Source organism: Oncorhynchus tshawytscha, linkage group LG13 (genome assembly GCF_018296145.1).
Source record: "Oncorhynchus tshawytscha isolate Ot180627B linkage group LG13, Otsh_v2.0, whole genome shotgun sequence".
NCBI lineage: Eukaryota > Metazoa > Chordata > Actinopteri > Salmoniformes > Salmonidae > Oncorhynchus > Oncorhynchus tshawytscha.
The window spans coordinates 9619195-9636002 of record NC_056441.1 but is presented as its reverse complement, the minus strand read 5'-3'; the positions used below and the strand labels follow the sequence as shown (position 1 = coordinate 9636002).

The window sequence follows — 16808 nt, the reverse complement described above, 5'->3', positions numbered from 1 at the left end:
CGTTAGTGACTAACAATGACATTTTTATGTCAACGTTTACTGACACCGGTCATAGTCAGCGGATCTTGCACGATTGTAAATTGATCAGTTATTCTGCACTCTCTGGCACACTCAGATGAGAGTGATTTGACGGCTGTATTGGTCCACTATTGCAGGACCATTAAAGGCCCAGTGCACTACTTTTGTGAGAAAATATTTTTTATATACATATTTGTTTGCGATTATTTGTCAGGGGTTGCAGCAGCACCCTCAGAACCCCTCCTTCCCGCGGCTATGATGAGGGGGCAAAGTTGGTCACTCACCAACTCCTCCAATGACACGACATCCTCCCAGCACCTAGCTAGCTAGGTAGCTAGCTAACGTTAGGCTCCGTGTTTTTTAGCTTGCTAAATAAATAGCTACATAAATAGGTACGCAAGCCTATTAGCTACATTATGACTGACTTGTGATCATTTCCCTTGCTAGTTTGATTGTATTGACATTCTCAACCTTAGTTACATTCGTCCGTTTTTGTCCAGAATATTGAGTCATTGAAACTGAAATAGTGCATCCCGAATGGAGGCAGCAAACAATGTACCAGAGCAGCTGGGATTTACAACCTGATAGCAACATTTTTTGGACTACCAAGAAATGTATTTGTGAATTATATCCATCTATTCTGCCAACATGGAATTTTGAGTCAAATAGAATCTATTTTTAAAACCGCTTCTAACCATGTGTATGTGACCAATAACATTTGATATGATGATTTTGATTTGATAAAGTTGATTTTGCAGCATAAACTGCAAATTTGATATTTTTGATAAATTTACTGATATCACTCTCTGATAAATTTACTGATATTATGGTTGTCTGTTGGTTTCATATTTGCAAAGTAGTTCAAATGCTCTCAATTCCACTTTAAAACAGTTTGAGTATAATGGCTGTGTTAGGAGAAAACTGAGAATGGATCAACAACGTTGCAGTTACTCCACAATTCAAATCCAACACAACTCTTCATATTTTAAAGCATGGTGGTAGCTGCATCATGTTATGGGTATGCTTGTCATCAGCAAGGAGTAGGGAGTTCTCTATAATAACAAGAAATAGAATAGAGCTAAACACAGGCAAAATCTTAGGAGAAACACCTGGTTCAGACACTGGTAGATAAATTCACTTTTCACCAGAACAATAACCTAAAACACAATACCCCATATACACTGGAGTTACTTACCAAGATGACTTTGAATGTTTCTGAGTGGCTAAATTTACTTAAATCGTCTTGAAAATCTATTGGAAGACTTGAAAATGTCAGATTGACAGAGCATGAAGGACTTAAAAAATAACAATGTACAAATATTGTACAATCCAGGTATGAAAACTCTTAGAGACCCAGAAATACTCAAACCTGTAATCACATCCAAAAGTGATTCTAACATGTATTGACATAGGGGTAAGAATACTTTTAAATGAGATATTTCTGTATTTTATTTTCACTTTGTCATTATAGGGTATTACGTGTGTGTATATGGGTGAGAGAGAAAAACTCTTTGTAATCCATTTTGAATTCATGCTGTAACACAACCAAATGTGGAATAAGTCAAGGGGTATGGGGTCTGAAGGCGCTGTATGTATAGATATGCTTGTGCAAATAGCTGTCTGGTGGGATGCAGGTGCACAGCGCTGCTTGACAGGACATTAGCGAATATAAATGTTTGAGATAAAACTATACAAATGTTTTCAAAGTTTAAGTAGGATATTTGCTTTTTTATTTTCAACATCATAAATGTTTGCTGTTCTTGTTTTGCAGATAATGGCAATGCCATCATGGGCATTTGAATAGTGTCAGCATCAACTGGAAAAAGTTTGTCTCTAAATTCAACTAAACTTAAAGAGTTAAACAGGAGAGAACTGTGCCTCCATCTCACCCCTGTCCAAATCTGACCTCACAAAGCCAGTATAATAGATCACGGAATCACCATGGGTGCAGTACTGTCACTGTCCCCTGCATCCAGGAAGAATAGCTACTGCGACACGCGCCCCGATTCGCTCAACCACTACCCGAGCCTGAGCAGCCGATCACTCAACACTCAGAAAGACCACACCGGCGGTCTGAAACGGGGCCAGTCAATCTTCCTCCCAGCGCTCACCTGGAAACGCCTGGTTGCCACCACCAAGAAACGAGGGGGTTCTAAGAAATGTTCTGGGGGTTCTGGGTTGCTCGGAGACCCCCTCAACAACAACAACATTTACCAGAAGGACCCGGTGTTGCATCTCAACCAGGAGAATGTCAAGAAGTCTCTATCCTGTGCCAACCTCTGCACCTACAACAGGCCAGCTGGACTAGGCCTGGGGATAGGCTTTGGCCAGGGGCACTGTGGCTATGAGATGGGCATTAAGCCCCAGCAGCTACCCTCCATCATAAAAGTGCCCCATAAAGGAACGGGCGCTTCTTCCCCCAAGCGCGTCATCATCCAGGCGTCCACTAGTGAACTCCTCCGCTGCCTGGGTGAGTTCCTGTGTGGCCGCTGCTACCGGCTGAAACACCTCTCCCCTGCGGACCCAGTGCTGTGGGTGCGGTCAGTGGACCAGTCTCTACTCCTCCAGGGTTGGCAGGATCAGGCCTTCGTGACGCCAGCCAATGTCGTGTTTGTCTACATGCTGTGTCGAAATGTGGTGGATGGGGACCTGGTGTCGTCGGAGCACGAGCTTCAGGCCACGCTGCTCACCTGCCTCTACCTGTCCTACTCCTACATGGGCAATGAGATCTCCTATCCACTGAAGCCTTTCTTGGTGGAGGCTGGCAAAGAGGCATTTTGGGACCGATGCCTTGCCATCATCGACGCCACCAGCACCAAGATGCTACGCATCAACGCCGACCCGCACTTCTTCACCCACGTGTTTGCCGAGCTTAAGAGTGAGGGGGGCTGCGGCCCACTGGACTACAGCCGAGTGCTGGACCGGTGAGAGGAGGGGTAGAGGGGTACAACCCCCCCCAATCCCCATCCCCCCTTCCCCTATCTGCCAAACATTTCCCCCTCCTGTCCCCTACATCCAAGCAGGTAACACAGGGGGAAGAAACCCACTGGCCTATCATGACTGCGGTCTGTATGGTCACTGACACGGTTGGATATTCCATCAGCTGCTTGTCATGCCCCCCCCCCAGGGATATTCAAATCTTACCTTATGAGGTCCGGAGCCTGCTGGTTTTCTGTTCTACCTGATAATTAATTGTACCCACCTGGTGTCCCGGTTGTAAACCAGTCCCTAATTCGAGGGGGCTTCGAGGTCCAGAGTTGAGTTGCAAGGTGTTATTGTATATCACAAGTAGAGGTCGACCGATTATGATTTTTCAACGCCGATACGGATAATTGGAGGACCAAAAAAAGCCAATCGGACGATTTTTATTTATTTATTTATTTGTGATCATGACAATTACAACAATACTGAATGAACACTTTTATGTTAACTTAATATAATACATCAATAAAATCAATTTAGCCCCAAATAAATAATGAAACATGTTCAATTTGGTTTAAATAATGCACAAACAAAGTGTTGGAGAAGAAAGTAAAAGTACAATATGTGCCATGTAAAAAAGCTAACGTTTAAGTTCCTTGCTCAGAACATGAGAACATATGGTGGTTCCTTTTAACACGAGTCTTCAACATTCCCAGGTAAGAAGTTTTAGGTTGTAGTTATTATAGGAATTATAGGACTATTTCTCTCTATACCATTTATATTTCATTTACCTTTGACTATTGGATGTTCTTATAGGCACTTTAGTATTGCCAGTTAACAGTATAGCTTCCGTCCCTCTCCTCGCCCCTACCTGGGCTCGAACCAGGAACACATCGACAACAGTCACCCTCGAAGCATCGTTATCCATCGCTCCACAAAAGCCACGGCCCTTGCAGAGCAAGGCGAACAACTACTTCAAGGTCTCAGAGCAAGTGACGTCACTGATTTAAACGCTATTAGCGCATACTCCGCTAACTAGCTAGCCATTTCACATCGGTTACACCAGCCTAATCTCGGGAGTTGATAGGCTTGAAGTCATAAACAGCGCAATGCTTGAAGCACAGCCAAGAGCTGCTGGCAAACGCACGAAAGTGCTGTTTGAATGAATGCTTACGAGCCTGCTGCTGCCTACCACCGCTCAATCAGACTGCTCTATCAAATATCAAATCATATACTTAATTATAACATAATAACACACAAAAATACGAGCCTTAGGTCATTAATATGGTCAAATCTTGAAACTATCATTTCGAAAACAAAAATGTTTATTCTTTCAGTGAAATACGGAACCGTTCCGTATTTTATCTAACGGGTGGCATCCCTAAGTCTAAATATTGCTGTTACATTGCACAACCTTCAATGTTATGTCATAATTACGTAAAATTCTAGCAAATTAGTTCGCAACGAGCCAGGCGGCCCAAACTGTTGCATATACTCTGACTCTGCGTGCAATGAACACAAGAGAAGTGACACAATTTTCCTAGTTTAATATTGCCTGCTAACCTGGATTTCTTTTAATGAAATATGCAGTACTTCTGTGTATTGATTTTAAGAAAGGCATTGATGTTTATGGTTAGGTACATTTGTGCAACGATTGTGTTTAAATCATCCCCCGTTTGGATGATAGGGATGAAGTTGGCTGTCTTTGTTAGGAAGAAAGTCTTCACACAGTTGGCAACGAGCCAGACGGCCCAAACTGCTGCATATACCCTGACTCTGTTGCACAGAACGCAAGAGAAGTGACACAATTTCCCTAGTTACAAGAAATTCATGTTAGCAGGCAATATTAACTAAATATGCAGGTTTAAAAATATATACTTGTGTATTGATTTTAAGAAACGCGTTGATGTTTATGGTTAGGTACATTGGTGCAACGATGTTTTTTTTTTGCGAATGCACTCGTTAAATCAACCGTTTGGCGAAGTAGGCTGTGATTCAATGATAAATTAACAGGCACTGCATCGATTATATGCAACGCAGGACAAGCTAGATAAACTAGTAAAATCATCAACCATGTGTAGTTAACTAGAGATTATGTTAAAATGGATTGTTTTTATAAGATACGTTTAATGCTAGCTAGCAATTTACCTTGGCTCCTTGCTGCACTCGCATAACAGGTAGTCAGCCTGCCACGCAGTCTCCTCGTGGAATGCAATGTAATCAGACATGAATGGTGTCTTAAAAATGCCGATTACCGATTGTTATGAAAATTGGCCCAAATTAATCGGCCATTCCGATTAATCGGTCGACCTCTAATCCAAGACCCTACTTCATCCTACTATGAGCCATCCATATTACAGCAGGGGGGGAACTGTTCCCCCTAAGACACAATTAGAATTCGACATGTGTCATCAATGGGGTTGATGTCTTATGTTGTGTTTTCAACACAAGCCCTTCTATGTTACGGAAGACTCACCTGATTTTACTTGAATGACATTTTAGCTCGCCTGTCCTTGATGACCCCACTCTCACCTCTTGAGTCTCAGTGAGATGGAGGAACAGAAATAGAAATCCTCCCATGTCCCCCCTCTCACCCCTCCCCTCTCCCTCTCTCCCCCCTACCCTGTCCCCCTCTCACCCCCTGTCCCCCTGTCCCCCTCTCATTAACAACCCAAGGGAATGGCATTTTATCAACAGCGTTGTTACCTAGAAGATCATGGACATCATTACTTATAAATAGATGACTTTGATAGAACTCAACAGACTCAAATATTTCTTAAATAGTGCACTATTTTTGACTAGATTCCATAGGTCAAAAGTAGGGCACTACATAAGGATTACAGTTTCATTTGGAATCCCTGATGGGTGCAGGACCATTTGTCCCTAACTCTCCAGCTATCATTTCATCTAAGGGGTCTCCTTGGTGGAAGCAAAGTATGCCCTTATTTTGGTGTGTGTGTGTGTGTGTGTATTGTGCATTGGGCATCAGTGAGGGTCATCAGCTGTTTAACCCCGTCAGTCCTTTGTTCCCTGGCTGTGCCTGTCATCAGGGCACCTGCTCGCTGCTGCTGTAATATCAACGAGATTACCTTTCCTCCTTCGCTCCGCCCTTCTTCCTCTAGCCCCACCCCCTCCATCCACCTCTGTCCCCCACTCCTCCCTTCTTCCTCTAGCCCCACCCCCTCCATCCACCTCTGTCCCCCACTCCTCCCCTCTTCTTCTAGCCCCACCCCCTCCATCCACCTCTGTCCCCCACTCCTCCCTTCTTTCTCTAGCCCCACCCCCTCCATCCACCTCTGTCCCCCACTCCTCCCTTCTTCCTCTAGCCCCACCCCCTCCATCTATCTCAGACAGACAGACAGACAGACAGAGACACACACAAACACACACAAGTCCTCGGCTGGCATGAAGCAGCTTCTAGGGACCCTGACAGTGTCTCAAATTGTAAATCTATAATGTTTATAGTGCATGACTTTTTATTACCAGGGCATTTAGGGTAGTGCACTATGTAGGGAATAGGGTCCCATTTGGGACACAACCAATAGGCTTGTTGTTTACCTCTTTACAAGCTGTGCACATACACATCTATTTATCTTGGTGTTCTGTCTGTAGGGGTGATGGGGATTAGGTTGTACACTATACTGTCTGTAGTGGTGATAGGGATTAGGTTGTATTCTATGCTTTCTGTAGGGGTGATAGGGATTAGGTTATATACTATGCTTTCTGTAGGGTTGATAGGGATTAGGTTATACACTATAATGTCTGTAGTGGTGATAGTGATTAGGTTGTACACTATAATGTCTGTAGGGGTGATAGGGATTAGGTTGTACACTATACTGTCTGTAGTGGTGATAGTGATTAGGTTGTATTCTATGCTTTCTGTAGGGTTGATAGTGATTAGGTTATACACTATACTGTCTGTAGTGGTGATAGTGATTAGGTTGTATTCTATGCTTTCTGTAGTGGTGATAGTGATTAGGTTGTATTCTATGCTTTCTGTAGGGTTGATAGTGATTAGGTTATACACTATACTGTCTGTAGGGGTGATAGTGATTAGGTTATATACTATGCTTTCTGTAGGGTTTATAGTGATTAGGTTATACACTATAATGTCTGTAGGGGTGATAGGGATTAGGTTATATACTATGCTTTCTGTAGGGTTGATAGGGATTAGGTTATACACTATAATGTCTGTAGGGGTGATAGGGATTAGGTTATACACTATAATGTCTGTAGGGGTGACAGGGATTAGGTTATACACTATACTGTCTGTAGGGGTGATAGGGATTAGGTTATATACTATGCTTTCTGTAGGGTTGATAGGGATTAGGTTATACACTATAATGTCTGTAGGGTTGATAGGGATTAGGTTATACACTATACTGTCCGTAGGGGTGATAGGGATTAGGTTATACACTATAATGTCTGTAGGGGTGATAGGGATTAGGTTATACACTATAATGTCTGTAGGGGTGACAGGGATTAGGTTATACACTATAATGTCTGTAGGGGTGATAGGGATTAGGTTATACACTATAAAGTCTGTAGGGGTGATAGGGATTAGGTTATACACTATAATGGCTGTAGGGGTGATAGGGATTAGGTTATACACTATAAAGTCTGTAGGGGTAATATGGATTAGGTTGTATACTGTCTGTAATGGTGATAGGGATTAGGTTGTAGTCTATGCTTTCTGTAGGGGTGATAGGGATTAGGTTGTATACTATACTGTCTATAGGGGTTATGGGGATTAGGTTAAACACTATACTGTCTGTAGGGGTGATAGTGATTAGGTTATATACTATGCTTTCTGTAGGGTTTATAGTGATTAGGTTGTTTTCTATGCTTTCTGTAGGGGTGATAGTGATTAGGTTATATACTATGCTTTCTGTAGGGTTGATAGTGATTAGGTTATACACTATAATGTCTGTAGGGGTGATAGTGATTAGGTTATATACTATGCTTTCTGTAGGGTTGATAGTGATTAGGTTATACACTATAATGTCTGTAGGGGTAACAGTGATTAGGTTGTATTCTATGCTTTCTGTAGGGGTGATAGGGATTAGGTTATACACTATAATGTCTGTAGGGGTGATAGGGATTAGGTTATACACTATACTGTCTGTAGGGGTGATAGGGATTAGGTTATACACTATACTGTCTGTAGGGGTGATAGGGATTAGGTTATACACTATACTTTCTGTAGGGTTGATAGTGATTAGGTTATACACTATAATGTCTGTAGGGGTAACAGTGATTAGGTTGTATTCTATGCTTTCTGTAGGGGTGATAGGGATTAGGTTATACACTATAATGTCTGTAGGGGTGATAGGGATTAGGTTATACACTATACTGTCTGTAGGGGTGATAGGGATTAGGTTATACACTATACTGTCTGTAGGGGTGATAGTGATTAGGTTATACACTATACTGTCTGTAGGGGTGACAGGGATTAGGTTATACACTATACTGTCTGTAGGGGTGATAGGGATTAGGTTATACACTATACTGTCTGTAGGGGTGATAGGGATTAGGTTATACACTATAATGTCTGTAGGGGTAACAGTGATTAGGTTGTATTCTATGCTTTCTGTAGGGGTGATAGGGATTAGGTTATACACTATAATGTCTGTAGGGGTGATAGGGATTAGGTTATACACTATACTGTCTGTAGGGGTGATAGGGATTAGGTTATACACTATACTGTCTGTAGGGGTGACAGGGATTACATGTGGGTCATAGTATTGGACAAGTTTTGCTTCCACCAGGAGATTTCTAGTTAAATCCTGTACTCCTAGTGTTATATTATCGCATATTTCAGGGAAATCGTAAAATGATGTTTCATGACTGTGTATCCGTCCCATACAGTGTACAGCTATGGGACTACCCTGTTGTCCATGACAACCACAAGCTCACTGAATGGCGGTAGTTTATGGAGTTGTAGTGTTGAGACACAGAGGCTCTGTAGACGATTGAGGTTAATTCTGTTATTATGTCATTATAACGTGACTGCCACCTTGACCCTGTCCACCCTCACCTCAAGGAGATCACCCCTTATCTCGTTTACCTCCACCAACCCAAACAAATCCTTGAGCTGGATCATATTGCTGTTCCTCCAATCTTATTCCTAAACGGGACCTTTCACTCTGTTTTCAACCAATCATATCATACTACTCAACAGAAACTGTGACTATCTGTCCAATCAAACACCTCATTAGAACCCTGGAACTCGGTTGAACTCCTTCACTACAAATGGACTTAATATGGAGCCTCAACCAGGAAGATAACAGGAGACTTGAACCCTACGCCTATTCTATGAATTACATGAATGGGAAATGGAAATCAAGTAGAAACTATTGTACCTTCCAGAATATTTGAGTTGGGTCAGACCTTAGTTAGGCCTAATGTGAGTTTTGGTTTTGGGGCAATATGAGGCGAAGTCAGTCTATGTTACCATTGCTCTGTGAGTTGTGGTGAACTTGTTATAACAGTGTGTTTTTGCTGCTACAGTATGTATGGACACACCTATAACAGTCTGTCTATAGTGCAGACTTAAAGGTATAGTTCAAATTACAAAATGACATATTGGTTTGAACTATCCTTTCTAAAGGAAGAAGATCATTGTACGGTGTAAATATGTTGCTGTGTGACCAAAAGAACCGACTGCAGGAAAAGTTTTGAAAAACCAAACACGTCATGTCTAGCTAGCTACAGTAGTGGTGTGCATGCCAGATAGATAGACTAGGTGGTCTATTCAATCAGATCAGCTTCAGCCAACATCTGCATAGCGGTTGTTTTGACAGTGGAACTGCGTCAGGGCTGTCAAATACACAAACGGCTCCCGGCATTACATCTAAAGAGGACATTGCCATTGTTTGCACGGAGTCGCATTAACAGAAATCCACATGTGGCCTTGTTGGAACACGGAAATGTGAGATGTAATCTACACCTCCGTTAGGATGATAGATGTAATCTACACCTCCGTTAGGATGATAGATGTTATCTACACCTCCGTTAGGATGATAGATGTAATCTACACCTCCGTTAGGATGATAGATGTAATCTACACCTCCGTTAGGATGATAGATGTAATCTACGCCTCTGTTAGGATGATAGATGTAATCTACGCCTCTGTTAGGATGATAAATTTAATCTACACCTCTGTTAGGATGATATATGTAATCTACACCTCCATTAGGATGATAGAAACCTTCATTATTTATATTTTAATTTATTTAACTAGAGCAAACCAGGACAACGCTGGGCCAATTGTGCGCCGCCCTGTGTGACTCCCTATCACGGCCAGTTGTGATACAGCCTGGAATCGAAGCAGGGTCTGTAGTGACGCCTCTAGCACTGAGATGCAATGCCTTAGACTGCTGCGCCACTCTGTGTATTTATTTCTATACAGCCTACAGTTTTCTCGTTCTGAAATTCTAAAGTGAGTGGGGCTGATGTGGCTTCGCAAGAGCAGCTGCTCACCGATTTGACAGCTCCGACGCAGTTCCGCCTCCAACACCTCCGAAACATCCGCTATGTGAGTGTCTGCTATCGCCGGGCAACGCTTTGCTCTGGTCAAATCTAAGCTTAATTTTGTTTTGATCAGCACAACGTTGATGTGTTTTCTACTGCGTTTTATTTCCTTAACTTAAATCAGTTTCATCCCTAGTCGCGGGAGAAGATCTGATGTCAAACACTATTAGTTTGTAAATTATGTCATGAGGACTGTTTATAATTATAACTGCAACTTTGAAGTATTATTGTCATTGTGGATGTTATCTTACTGAATGACAGAGACAGAGAATCTACAGTACCGGTACTTTTATTTTGTTTTTATGAACCTTTCTCTTTAACATCCTGAAGCGTGTGAAATCATGTGAGGAAATCACCACCGCTACGTCTCAGCTACGTCTCAGCTACGTCTCAGCTACGTCTCAGTGCTCTAACACTAGAACCCAGACACAGCTATTGACACCACACCGTCTCAACATGGTAGATGTGATAAAAGTTCTGCTATAATTGCTGTCATTGTGATGGTTAGTTGGGTCAGGAGGGAGGATGATGAGTTTAAGAGGCTGGGTATGTATCCTAAATGGCACCCTATTCCCTATATAGTGCACTACTTTTGACCAGAGCCCTATGGAACCCTATTCCCTATGTTGTGCACTACTTTTGACCAGAGCCCTATGGAACCCTATTCCCTATGTTGTGCACTACTTTTGACCAGAGCCCTATGGAACCCTATTCCCTATGTTGTGCACTACTTTTGACCAGAGCCCTATGGAACCCTATTCCCTATGTTGTGCACTACTTTAGGCCAGAGCCCTATGGAACCCTATTCCCTATGTTGTGCACTACTTTTGACCAGAGCCCTATGGAACCATGTTCCCTATGTTGTGCACTACTTTTGACCAGAGCCCTATGGAACCATGTTCCCTATGTTGTGCACTACTTTTGACCAGAGCCCTATGGAACCCTATTCCCTATGTTGTGCACTACTTTTGACCAGAGCCCTATGGAACCCTATTCCCTATGTTGTGCACTACTTTAGGCCAGAGCCCTATGGAACCCTATTCCCTATGTTGTGCACTACTTTTGACCAGAGCCCTATGGAACCCTATTCCCTATGTTGTGCACTACCTTTGACCAGAGCCCTATGGAACCATGTTCCTTATGTTGTGCACTACTTTTGACCAGAGCCCTATGGAACCCTATTCCCTATGTTGTGCACTACTTTTGACCATGGCACTATGGGGAATAGGGAGCCATTTAGGATGCATCCCTAGCCTTCTATAGGAAGGAATTGTCTCAGATTCGTGCCTGTCTCACTTCCTTTGATGAGGATCTTGTGAAACAGGGGCTGGATAAATTTTCCTCTTAGGATCTTGTGAAACAGGTGAGTAAATCTTCTCACGGCAACATCACAAAGACAAAAGCACGGCCATGTTGTAAAGGTTGCCGTGTGTATATTAAATGATGAATCAAATGGTGAAGCCTTGTCAATGGGCTCCCGAATGGCGCATCTCAGTGCAAGACGCGTCACTACAGTTCTTGGTTCGAATCCAGGCTGAATCACATCCGGTCGTGATTGGTAGTCCCATAGGGCCACGCAAAATTGTCCCTGTCTGGGTTTGACCGCGGCAGGCTGTCATTGTAAGTAAGAATTTGTTCTTAACTGACCTGTCTTGTTAAATAAAGGTTAAATAATAACAAATGGGATTAATGGTGGTGCCTCATCAATGTGATGAATTGCAACGAAAAGGAAGTCCTTTTTAGAGATTGGATAGTCACAGGCAGTCCTAAGCAGCTCCGGTCCTCACCCTCAGTGACTGGACATGTTAACCAGCAACACCGCATCTTATCCACGTCTCAGATCATTTCCAAGGCTGCATTATACTTCTGTGTGATAATCTATCAAATGAAAAAGACTTGTCTGAATGATCAGTACATTGAGTTAGAGACCCATGTGTTGCCAACCCTATCACAGAGCTGTAATCCTTCAGGTCTCTCACAGACGTATAATCCTTCAGGTCTCTCACAGAGCTGTAATCCTTCAGGTCTCTCACAGACCTATAATCCTTCAGGTCTCTCACAGACCTGTAATCCTTCAGTCTCTCACAGAGCTGTAATCCTTCAGTCTCTCACAGACCTGTAATCCTTCAGTCTCTCACAGAGCTGTAATCCTTCAGTCTCTCACAGACCTATAATCCTTCAGTCTCTCACAGACCTATAATCCTTCAGGTCTCTCACAGACCTATAATCCTTCAGTCTCTCACAGACCTATAATCCTTCAGTCTCTCACAGACCTATAATCCTTCAGTCTCTCACAGACCTATAATCCTTCAGGTCTCTCACAGACCTATAATCCTTCAGTCTCTCACAGACCTATAATCCTTCAGGTCTCTCACAGACCTATAATCCTTCAGGTCTCTCACAGACCTGTAATCCTTCAGTCTCTCACAGAGCTGTAATCCTTCAGTCTCTCACAGACCTGTAATCCTTCAGTCTCTCACAGAGCTGTAATCCTTCAGTCTCTCACAGACCTATAATCCTTCAGTCTCTCACAGACCTATAATCCTTCAGTCTCTCACAGACCTATAATCCTTCAGGTCTCTCACAGACCTGTAATCCTTCAGTCTCTCACAGACCTATAATCCTTCAGTCTCTCACAGACCTATAATCCTTCAGTCTCTCACAGACCTATAATCCTTCAGTCTCTCACAGACCTATAATCCTTCAGGTCTCTCACAGACCTATAATCCTTCAGTCTCTCACAGACCTATAATCCTTCAGTCTCTCACAGACCTATAATCCTTCAATCTCTCACAGACCTATAATCCTTCAGGTCTCTCACAGACCTATAATCCTTCAGGTCTCTCACAGAGCTGTAATCCTTCAGGTCTCTCACAGACCTGTAATCCTTCAGGTCTCTCACAGACCTATAATCCTTCAGGTCTCTCACAGACCTATAATCCTTCAGGTCTCTCACAGACCTATAATCCTTCAGGTCTCTCACAGACCTATAATCCTTCAGTCTCTCACGGTAGATGCCACCCTCACCCCAGGTTTCCATGGTTACCTGCCCATGGGCACTGACAATGGCATTGGAAGAATCTAAAAACGAAGTGAGCCCAGAGTGACTTCTGTAAAGACACCGCATGTATTTCTAATACTGTTGTTGGGGGAAATCTTCAACATGAAAACTATGGAACGTTTGTTTGTCATGTGTTAGAATGCACTTTTTAGTTTCCTTTTTTCATTAACGATGATGATGTTGATTATTATTATTATTATTATTTAATTAAGTATTGAGGTGATATACCTGTCCTGTATGGTAACATTATTTTACATGGCTTAAGAGAATTATACTGTATACCCTCTCTCTGACTGACACACACACACACACACACACACACACACCTTCTATGCATCGCACATACCCACCCTCGTTCGGCATCTGCAACGAGACTTAACCCACACACCACCATATTCTCCCAGCGCACTTGATATACTCTGTCTGTCTGAGCCCAGCACCAGCCTGGCGAATATGATATACTCTGTCTGTCTGTCTGAGCCCAGACCCAGCCTGGCCAATATGATATACTCTGTCTGTCTGTCTGAGCCCAGACCCAGCCTGGCCAATATGATATACTCTGTCTGTCTGAGCCCAGCACCAGCCTGGCCAATATGATATACTCTGTCTGTCTGTCTGAGCCCAGACCCAGCCTGGCCAATATGATATACTCTGCCTGTCTGAGCCCAGCACCAGCCGGGCCAACATGATATACTCTGTCTGTCTGAGCCCAGCACCAGCCTGGTCAACATGATATGCTCTGTCTGTCTGGACCCATTACCAGCATGGTCAACACGATATACTCTGTCTGTCTGGACCCATTACCAGCCTGGTCAACATGATATACTCTGTCTGTCTGAGCCCAGTACCGGCCATCATGATATACTCTGTCTGTCTGTCTGTCTGAGCCCAGCACCAGTCTGTCTGTCTGAGCCCAGCACCAGCCTGGTCATCATGATATACTCTGTCTGTCTGAGCCCAGCACCAGCCTGGTCAACATGATATACTCTGTCTGTCTGAGCCCAGTACCGGCCATCATGATATACTCTGTCTGTCTGGACCCAGTACCTGGCCATCATGATATACTCTGTCTGTCTGGAGCCCAGTACCGGCCATCATGATATACTCTGTCTGTCTGGACCCAGCACCAGCCATCATGATATACTCTGTCTGTCTGGACCCAGCACCGGCCATCATGATATACTCTGTCTGTCTGGACCCAGCACCAGGCCATCATGATATACTCTGTCTGTCTGGACCCAGCACCGGCCATCATGATATACTCTGTCTGTCTGGACCCAGCACCGGCCATCATGATATACTCTGTCTGTCTGACCCAGCACCAGCCATCAACATGTAAATCCTGTCTGGAAAACATCAACAGTAAATCCAGGGAAAACTCAAATAGCTTAATGCATGGTCACACACAATAATCGTGGCGGTGCAGATGGCCCTTTGGGTTTCAGTGAGGGGCTGATCTGTGCTCTCTATTGGAGCATGCCTCTGGGTGGCAGGTAGTCTAGCGGTTAACAGGTAGCCTAGCGGTTAACAGGTAGCCTAGCGGTTAACAGGTAGTCTAGCGGTTAACAGGTAGTCTAGCGGTTAACAGGTAGTCTAGCGGTTAACAGGTAGTCTAGCGGTTAACAGGTAGCCTAGCGGTTAACAGGTAGCCTAGCGGTTAACAGGTAGCCTAGCGGTTAACAGGTAGCCTAGCGGTTAACACGTAGCCTAGCGGTTAACAGGTAGTCTAGCGGTTAACAGGTAGTCTAGCGGTTAACAGGTAGTCTAGCGGTTAACAGGTAGCCTAGCGGTTAACAGGTAGCCTAGCGGTTAACAGGTAGCCTAGCGGTTAACACGTAGCCTAGCGGTTAACAGGTAGCCTATCGGTTAACACGTAGCCTAGCGGTTAACATGTAGCCTAGCGGTTAACAGGTAGCCTAGCGGTTAACAGGTAGTCTAGCGGTTAACAGGTAGCCTAACGGTTAACAGGTAGCCTAGCGGTTAACAGGTAGCCTAGCGGTTAACACGTAGCCTAGCGGTTAACACCCCCATCCACATCGATGGAACAGTAGTGGAGAGGGTAGCAAGTTTTAAGTTCCTCGGCATACACATCACAGACAAACTGAATTGGTCCACTCACACAGACAGCATCGTGAGGAAGGCGCAGCAGCGCCTCTTCAACCTCAGGAGGCTGAAGAAATTCGGCTTGTCACCAAAAGCACTCACAAACTTCTACAGATGCACAATCGAGAGCATCCTGGCGGGCTGTATCACCGCCTGGTATGGCAACTGCACCGCCCTCAACCGTAAGGCTCTCCAGAGGGTAGTGAGGTCTGCACAACGCATCACCGGGGGCAAACTACCTGCCCTCCAGGACACCTACACCACCCGATGCTACAGGAAGGCCATAAAGATCATCAAGGACATCAACCACCCGAGCCACTGCCTGTTCACCCCGCTGCCATCCAGAAGGCGAGGTCAGTACAGGTGCATCAAAGCTGGGACCGAGAGACTGAAAAACAGCTTCTATCTCAAGGCCAAATTTTATTTGTCACATACACATGGTTAGCAGATGTTAATGCGAGTGTAGCGAAATGCTTGTGCTTCTAGTTCCGACAATGCAGTAATAACCAACAAGTAATCTAACTAACAATTCCAAAACTACTGTCTTATACACAGTGTAAGGGGATAAAGAATATGTACATAGGATATATGAATGAGTGATGGTACAGAGCAGCATAGGCAAGATACAGTAGCTGATATCGAGTACAGTATATACATATGAGATGAGTATGTAAACAAAGTGGCATAGTTAAAGTGGCTAGTGATACATGTATTACATAAGGATGCAGTCGATGATATAGAGTACAGTATATACGTATGCATATGAGATGAATAATGTAGGGTATGTAAACATTATATAAGGTAGCATTGTTTAAAGTGGCTAGTGATATATTTACATCATTTCCCATCAATTCCCATTATTAAAGTGGCTGGAGTTGAGTCAGTGTCAGTGTCAGTGTGTTGGCAGCAGCCACTCAATGTTAGTGGTGGCTGTTTAACAGTCTGATGGCCTTGAGATAGAAGCTGTTTTTCAGTCTCTCGGTCCCAGCTTTGATGCACCTGTACTGACCTCGCCTTCTGGATGATAGCGGGGTGAACAGGCAGTGGCTCAGGTGGTTGATGTCCTTGATGATCTTTATGGCCTTCCTGTAGCATCGGGTGGTGTAGGTGTCCTGGAGGGCAGGTAGTTTGCCCCCGGTGATGCGTTGTGCAGACCTCACTACCCTCTGGA

The 16808-nt window shown here is 43.9% G+C and overlaps 1 protein-coding gene across 1 annotated transcript; it reads left to right on the top strand.

The window, feature by feature from the left end:
* Positions 1–1793: 1793 nt before the first annotated feature.
* Positions 1794–3364, top strand: LOC112234826 (cyclin-dependent kinase 5 activator 1-like). The gene has a single exon (XM_024403131.2). The coding sequence runs from the start codon at positions 1960–1962 to the stop codon at positions 2944–2946; it is 987 nt and encodes a 328-aa protein (XP_024258899.1). The 5' UTR covers positions 1794–1959; the 3' UTR covers positions 2947–3364.
* The last annotated feature ends 13444 nt before the right edge of the window (positions 3365–16808 follow it).

Coding starts and splice junctions, on each gene's coding strand:
- LOC112234826 (XM_024403131.2), top strand. CDS start 1,960: ATGGGTGCAGTACTGTCACTGTCCCCTGCATCCAGGAAGAATAGCTAC.